Here is an 8,679-nt window from a genome sequence, read left to right on the forward strand (position 1 = left end):
CACCAAGCATTGCCAATCTCCCCTGTCCCAGTCCCCCAACCTGTCTCACCACCACGATTAGTGCGCTTGTGCTTCCTTTATTTTTATTTTTTGTGCTGTATCATTCACTGACCCACATCGGCATTTTGGACAGTTCAGTATAGAGACAGAATTAAAATCTGCACTATACACATTTCACTGCTTGCACACTCTTGCATGTATTAACCTGTATGCAAACTATCCTAGATGTCCACATCAAGTACAGTATTCTTAATAACTGTTGCCAGCATGGTGAGTGTACAAAAAGGTAGAGAAATCTATCCGAAATTCCTGTTTCTGTTTCTGTGACAAAAACATCACATAATACAAAGCCGCAAGGAAAGCCTGTGATAGACAGACTGGTCAGCAGTCTAAGGGAGTTGTATTAGGGTGGAGGGGCTGGGAGCAAAGTGACTGATCTGAAGTCTGAATGGGTTATGATATTCCTCTAAAAGCCTGTGGGACAATTCCTGGATTTGAACAAGATCCTGGTGTTTTGTGGATTCAGGACATGTCTCACTGCCAACTGCTGGGACCCTTATTCCACCACACAACAGAAACACTATGCCAGCACTGTCAGAGTAATCCCCTGCCTGATAGATAGTACTTTCATAGTTCCAGTGCTGAGATCTCTTCTCAGAGCCAGTGGCACGGGGCACAGAAGTGTTGGACGTTCAAGTAAGTAAATTCACTAAGCAGTGGGGACAAGCACTAATCTTTGTAAGAAATTGAGGGAAAGCAGTGCTTTAATAAAGCGTCTGGTGGTCTCGTGTCAGTCACACTGGCACTGGTAGGCTGGGGACGTGGGTGTTGGGGGATATAAACACAGTACACAGAAAGGAAACAAAGTTTTCATAGGAAAGGAGGGGGTTGGTAGTGGGAGACTACAGGTAAGATGATACACACTTTCAAAAAGATGTAAAAATCATATGCCATTCAAATTTAATACAATAAGTAAACATCCCAAGCTTTATAACCCATATTCATGTGTAATGCCGGTCATAATGCTTTTAGATATGGACATATAAAAGACTACATTTTACATCCTGCAGAGTGCAGTCACTTGAGCAAGATAAATATAGTTGAGCTGGCTTTACTCTACTAATTACAGAAATGTCCATAGCCTGGCCACAGGTTCACATTAAATCTGAACTTTAGGCAGATATTTAAAAATGAATGCAGTTACATTTTTATTAAAGCAATCACTAAAATTACCAGGCTACATGCACTTTATTATCATTTACCTAACAGGCATGGTTTATAAACAAAGACATAGTAATAGTTGTCAGGATCAGTGGCATCCATCCTCAAGTGTAGTTATATGGGTTGTGGCCCCAGGGCAGACTTTGCCCCCCCCCCCATACTGTGACTAAACCGACAAGCCTACACTATAATAATATTAGTTTATGCAAAAGAAAGATCTCTTGAGATAGAGCTGTGGTCATTGATCCGGCTGCATATTACAACATCCCTTAGGCCACACAGAAAATGTAAAACACTGTGGGCTGCGGTAGATTGTGACCAAAAAAGGACCGGTATCAGCTGTGAATGCAGTCTCTGTCTCTCTGTGCTACTGCACCTGCCCTTATCAATACCTAGAACCACCTTCATTGTCATAACTTTTACTAAAACGAATGGAATACAAAATCTTTTTTAATAAGTTTCAGCATGGCATAGGAATTAATTACACTGTGTTGTTTCAGCTGGTTTAATTATATTGTTCATGTGAAAAGCAACAGGAGAAATGACTGATTAGGACCTGGTTGTAAATAGTTAATGGGTCATTAGCCCTGTGAACATGGTTTACGGGCATGGACAAAGTAATAGCTATCTTGATCACAGACGTCCTTCTCTGGAACTTTAGTAAATGGAATGACTTTTATTTTCATTATTTCATAACCAGCCTCCTTAAATGCTGCCTCCAGTTCTTTTCTACTAATAGGCAGACAGAAAAATTTATTTTGACCAACAAAGTAGTATGTACAGTTAAGTACACTCTGCAGTACTATGTGACCCCCTGGTTTAATTAAGCTCTTAAAATTCCTCAACACATTGGTGAAGGATTCTACATCTTTGCAGGCGGCTTCTAAGCAGAGGCAACTGATCAGGCAATCGGCTTGTGGCATCTTCACCGGGTCATATGGGTTCTCCTTCAGAGCATCACATTTCAGGACTTTTGTCACCATTCTCCTGAGTTTTTCTTCCTTCTTCTTACAGCTCTCATTGTCACTAAAAGAGCACAGTGTAGATTATGTTTTCTTAGTGTTATGATATATGATATGCAAACATTTAAAATAATGTCAATGCCAAATCAACACTAAAAATCTTGTCTCATTTAACATCCTCTGTCAATGCTGGACTGGGAAAGATAAGTTCCATCAATACATCAAGTTATTAGAAGCCATTATACCATCATCATTATTTAAATAGCATGCAGACTACATGTGATTTAATGCACTATGTTTGTTACAATTTATATTTATAAATGTACATATTTTTTCTACATTTGTTTGTGTGAAACATTTTGTAGGTTTCAGCTACTTTTATTACCTTCCAGAAAGTTACCATTACACCACTGTGCTTTAGGATGTATAAGACAAAATTCTCACTTGGACTTCATTTGCCATTTTCTCATGTGATAGCTATGGAAATAATATGGTAATGTGTAATTTACATTACTGAAGTTACCCCCATATCCAACAGTGGAGGTCTGGCAACTTTAGTAAAGTAAATATAAAGGTAGTTACAGTATTTAAGGTACAGTATATACAGGAGAGTCAGAGAAGAGCATAGAACTTACACCGGAGCATTATCCTAGTCACAACTATTACACATTTGTAACACACCTGTTACCTTCCAGCTCACACACCCTCTTGACAATATGAGTCCAGTCAAGTGCATCGGGATCCTTCTTCAGCCACTTCTGTAGCTGTGTTCGGTTTTGCTCAAGAAAGTCAGAAGTGATGATATTGTTAAAAGCTTCACAAGCCGAGAGAAGGTGGTAAATTGTGGGTCCAGCTCCAAAGTCAATTAATAGGTCTCCTTTAACACCACCTTGGGGGATGATAAAAAAAAACAAAAAAAATCAGCGATCTTTACTTTATAAGTGTAAATAAGTTAAGACAAAATCTCATTTATTATGATACCATAGTGGATAATGGATACAATATTTGTATCTGTGTTGTAGTCAGTTTGGAACTGTGTGTAACAAACTGAGAATCTTAATATCAAGCTGCTGGATGGGTTTTGTCCTTAGTTCTTTTCACCTCTCTCTTTTAAACAGCAGTTTATAATACAGATTGACCTAGGGGTGCAGATTGTTATTAATAATAATAATAATATTATTATTATTATACATGATTTATATAGTGCCAACAGATTGTGCAGCGCTTTACAATATAAGAGAAGACATGACAGTTACAATACAATTCAAGACAAGATGGTAAGCAGCGCCTTGCCAGTGAGGGCTTACAATCTAAAAGGGAGGGACACGTGATACATGAGGAGATAGCTGTGTGGGATGAATTGTTTGAGAACGTGATGGTTCAGTGGTTAGGTTGAAGTGGGATAGGCTTCCCTGAAGAGATGAGTCTTTAGGGATCGCCTAAAGGCAGTCAGAGTGTGAGATAGACAGACAGGTTGGTGTAAAGAGTTCCAGAGGTTGGGAGAGACTCTAGAGAAGTCCTAGAGGCGAATATGGGAGGAGTTGACGAGGGAAATGGAAAGCAGGAGGTATTTGGAAGAGTGGAGGGGACAGTTGGGGTTATATTTTGAGACAAGGTTTGAGATATATCCGGGGGCAGAGTTGTGGATGGCTTTGTAAGTGGTTGTTAATATTTTTAATTTTATCCTCTGGGCAAGTGGAAGCCAGTGGAGGGATTGGCAGAGGTGGGTTGCAGACACTGAGCGGTTGGTAAGGTGGATGAATCTAGCAGCTGCATTCATGATAGACTGAAGCTACTGCTGATCCTTCGGCTAGCTTTGTGAATAACCCCCCTAGTTTTCCGCCACAGTCGCTCAAGAGTGCGGCTATGTCTTTTTAGATGTCTGGTTACTTCTGTTTGCCGCGGTTGTAGTGGACGTGGTCTAAGTCGGCGGCAGATTGCGCAAACTTTCCAACAGTAACTTAAAGTGACATTAAACTCTCAGATTTTTTAACATAAAACAATACTGTAATGTGTGCCTTACTGTAATCCATGGTTGTTTCCCTTCTCTTTGCTGCTCTTCCTTTTAAATCTGTATCTGTTCTCATGCTCTGCAGAACTTCTGTTTTGCAGCAGACTGCCTTGTCTCAGGAATGGATACACGGTCTCTGTGTGTACGTTTGTAACCTGAGCCAGCACTACAGAAAGAGGCACTCAGCTGCAAAGGGAAGTTCTCCCCAAGCATGAGAAGACATGAGGATTTAAAAGGAAGAGCAGCAAAGAGAAGGGAAACAACCATGGATTACAGTAAGGCACACATTACAGTATTGTTTTATGTTAAAAAATCTGAGGGTTTAATGTCACTTTAAACAAACTCGAAAACAGAAAATACTGTAATGTGCTATAACAGTAATACACTTCAAACGGGCTGAAATGTGGTTGTATGACTTTGAGGCATTGTGTTAATAGGCAAATGCAGCATGACCTCCTTTCAAGCAAAAAACTGCTTCAAGCTGCTTTTGAATATCCATCGACTTGTTAGGGGTACAAGGCCTTTTGATTCATACATATACGTTTAATGAAAATGACCATCACGATGACCCTTTTAACTCCCTCCATTTCTCCTTGTGTTGCTTCCTCTTTATATCAGTCTCCAACAGCAACACAGTGTGAAGGTTGTTCTTCCTCACATTTGTGCATAAGTTTAATGAGTGCCACCTTTAACATAAAAATGAAAGACATGCAGGTGACATGCTTTTTGTGGGACTGCCAATACCTGGTATGAAACAAACCCATATTTCTTTATTTCAGGCAGTTTCAGTTCTGTCTCTCAATTTCTTGCTCCACCCTCCTACATAAGTATTGAAGGCCGTGACACACTGCACGCGAAGCCGTGCAGAGCGAAGCAAAGCTATCCGGCACGGAGCTTTGCGTGCAGTGTGTGAGCTGAGTGCAGTCAGATGATTGACAGCACCTTCAGCCAATCGGCTCGTCCGTAACAACCTGCCAGCTGTCGCATCGTGACGCGCTGGTTTATACGCGCGAGCCGATTGGCTGAAGTCAAAATTGTTCATCTCGGCACGCTCAGCTCCGCGAGCTCTCGCAAGCTCAGCTGCCGAGCAGAAAATTACATGACACACTGCTCGCAAAGGCAGCGCGCCCCCGCTCCGCGCTGCTTCGCGTGCAGTGTGTCACGGCCTTAATTCTGTGTCCTTACAGACTTGAATCCCCCTGTCTGACCAATCAGCTCCTGCATGTATACTTGCAGGTCCGGTACTGTAACGCCTATACATATTATCACACACAACCAGTTATGGATACCAGCAACAACTTATAAAGTTATATAGATATGGGAACAATGTACAAACATTATAGACAAAGATTAGTGCTTACAGATATACTTAAATCTCAAAAAAATTATTTTTTTTAATTCTAAGAAGCAAAAAAAAAAACATGATGACTACACATTTTTGTGTTATATTATTCACAGTGATAAGACTAATAATGTATCAATTTTTTTTACCTGTAGTGAAAGTTTCATGAAGATTCCGTAATACAAAATCAACCCATTCTTCAGTTATCGTTCCTTCGGACTGATAATATGCTTTGTAATAATCTAAAGGGTCAAACTTATCAATGTAGGTCTGAGATGATGTTAATGGTGTTGCCATGTTGATCTCCTCTCCAAGAGAGTCAAGGTAGCTTGATTCTATGAAAGTACAGCAGAATGGCACTAAAACAGGAATTATATTTATTTTGCAATATATGTGATAGATAAAAGGGAAGGACTTTGTTCATTTCAGTTAAATTATTACCACTAAGTAAATATTCAAAGATAAAAATCTGTTTTCCAGCACAGTTAGAGAGAATGCAAACACCTTTAAAAAATTTGCAACGTTGCAGGCATATTTAAAAAATCACAGACTAGCATAAATGTTTTATTAGTGTTCTATAAGGAGCACCCTGAGTGAAGAACCATAAGCAGGACAGATATATTTACTGACGTGTGTTACTATTTGTAACTGGAAAATGGTTACAACTAACACGTTTCAGGTGATTTGGGCTCCCCCTTCTTCAGGGCTTTTAGTAATAATACCTGGTGTTGCCATGGAACTTTAGTGTGTTGTACTGAAGTTACACTGATTAATTTTTACTTACAGAGTTTGAAAGAGTCTCTAAAAGTGGTTTCATTTCAGTGCCCAACATTACCCTTAAAAGCTCTGAAAAAGGGAGTCCAAATCCCTTGGAATGCATTGAATGTATACCTTTTACTGGTTATAAATAAGTCTGGAACAAAATCTCTGCAGCATCTGAATCTTCCCTTGAGGCTCTCCTGATCGCATACACACAAAACTACCTGAGCAATCAGCACCCTGCCTGCTACCTTTAGAATTAGAGCAGTCCAGGATCCACACATTTTCCAAAATATGGATCCCTCCCAGCACTGTGACCCAACCCAACAATTAATAATTTATTTTGCTTAGTTAGTAGTAGTTAATCGTATGTAACTGGAGTTGTTCTTTATGTTGAATACATTTCATTACTCACCTAAGCAGTTTCAGTATTAACCCTTTACTGACAACGCTTCAGAAATGTTTTTAGTTCCTGGGGATCGGAGCGATTTTGTCATTCTTGTTTAACCATAATTTTTTCCATCTTCCTCATTCATTGCACCCCTTACAAAGTATATACCATTTTGTAAAGGACAAAATTGACTTTAATTTGATGTGCATATATAAATTCTTATTTTTTTTGTACAATTGCACATTTCCCTGTATGTATTGTGTTCTTGTTTGTAATATGATGAAAATCTCAATAAACTCATTGTTAAAAAAAAAAAATCTTATTTAAAAAAAAATATAAAATACAAAAAAAATGGAAAAAAATATTTTTCACAGTTTTGGCATTAATAATGAGTACATAATTAATGTAGCTAACAGAAAGTAATTCATAATAAATGTTTTATTTGTCCTGATTTATAGGGTACATCATATGTCTGGGATTTCAGGTTATTTTGGGAGTTATAGGTCACAAAATACAATTTTAGTGTGGAACAATTCTAGAATGTGGTATGTATGTCTCCTAACTTTAATAGCCCCCTTGGCACTATATTTTGTTAATAATTTTTTAAATAAACTTACCGTATATACTCGAGTATAAGCCAAGTTTTTCAGCCCATTTTTTTTCCTGAAAAGTGCCCCCCTCGGCTTATACTCGAGTCAGCATCTCAGTGGTCAGGTTTCATCCTTTTTTAACTGTTTAAAACTTTTTTAAAAACATGGGGAGACTCAAGGATTATTTTTTTATTCACAAGAGCTTTAGATACTTAGGGGTCTATTCAAGAAAGCAGCCGAAGGATCTAGCCGTAGCTTCGGCTGATCCTTCGGCCCCAGGACCCCTTCGGTTCAGGGCTGCTGTAGCACGTACAGCTCCCGAACTTGGCCGATCGGCTCAGTCGAGTCGAACGCATATGCCTCGGCACGGCTGAGCCGCGCTCAAAGCCGAAGCTGGCAGAGCGGCCGGCCATTTGCCGGCCGACAGCCTGCTTCTGACAGCTGGGCGGAGCCAGCCGACTGATTGTCAGCAGCAGAAGGTGGGTACAATAGCTAGATGCTATTGGCTATTGAAAATTGAAATAGCCAATAGGAATCTATTTTTTTTTTTTTCTATTCTGACACGGCTCCGTGTCAAAATAAAGAAAAAGAAGGAAAAAGCAGTGTTTCTCTCCTTGGGGCGGCCGGGAGTGGGAGACTCCCGGAGCGCCGGGAGAGTTTTTTTTTTCTTTTGTTTGATGACAGCAGAACCGCCGGCCAATAGAAAACAGTTGGGTGGAGCTAGCTGTCACTGCTAGCTCCGCACAATCGTTTTCTATTTATTTTTTTCTATTTTTTAAACTCACTGCTGTTCGGCATCTATAAGAATAGACCGAACAGCAGCAAGTAGCCTTCTGGAGGTTCGGCTGAGTGGAATTCCTTCTGCACTTCGGGTCGACCAACAGATGTTGGATCGGCTGAGTGGAACTCCTTCTGCACTTCGGGTCAGTTGAAATCAGCCGTACCAGCCTGAAGTGAATAGCCGAACAGCGTTCGGCTCACTTCACTTTAGGTCGGTCATTCACTCGGCTGCCTACAGCAGCTTAGTGAATAGGCCCCTTAGTATTCCGAGGAGACACTGTATTCTCCTCAGGGATACTTTGTATGTTTTTGTAGCACACTGATCCGGCTTGCCCAGCTCAGTGTGATGAGCTGCAAGCGAGATCAGTGGCTTTAACAGCCCTGTGATCACTGCGATTGGCTATCGCATTGATTACAGTGCTGTGACCCCCTGATTTGCTGTTGGGTGTCTGCCTCAGACACCGAGGGACTCAGCATGATGGAATTATTCTGTCACCGGTCTTTAACCATTTGGAAAATGTTGGCGGAATAATCCCGCCATCGGTCGGTAATGAATGTCAGTAAAATACAGTAATTATCACCCAAAACAAATGCTAAGTAAGTTGGTATTGCAATCGGCTATG

At 40.3% G+C, this 8,679-nt stretch overlaps 1 protein-coding gene across 1 annotated transcript; it reads right to left on the minus strand.

Moving 5' to 3' along the window:
* Positions 1-1,752: 1,752 nt before the first annotated feature.
* Positions 1,753-5,873, minus strand: LOC108799732 (nicotinamide N-methyltransferase-like). The gene is made up of 3 exons (XM_018571628.1): positions 5,686-5,873; positions 2,865-3,072; positions 1,753-2,247 (listed from the first exon to the last, which is right to left on the minus strand). The coding sequence occupies exons 1-3, from the start codon at positions 5,831-5,833 to the stop codon at positions 1,803-1,805; spliced, it is 801 nt and encodes a 266-aa protein (XP_018427130.1). The 5' UTR covers positions 5,834-5,873; the 3' UTR covers positions 1,753-1,802.
* Between the last annotated feature and the right edge of the window lie 2,806 nt (positions 5,874-8,679).

The sequence above is a fragment of the Nanorana parkeri genome, unplaced genomic scaffold (genome assembly GCF_000935625.1).
Source record: "Nanorana parkeri isolate BGI_ZX_2015 unplaced genomic scaffold, ASM93562v1 scaffold1795, whole genome shotgun sequence".
In the NCBI taxonomy this organism is placed as follows: Eukaryota; Metazoa; Chordata; class Amphibia; order Anura; family Dicroglossidae; genus Nanorana; species Nanorana parkeri.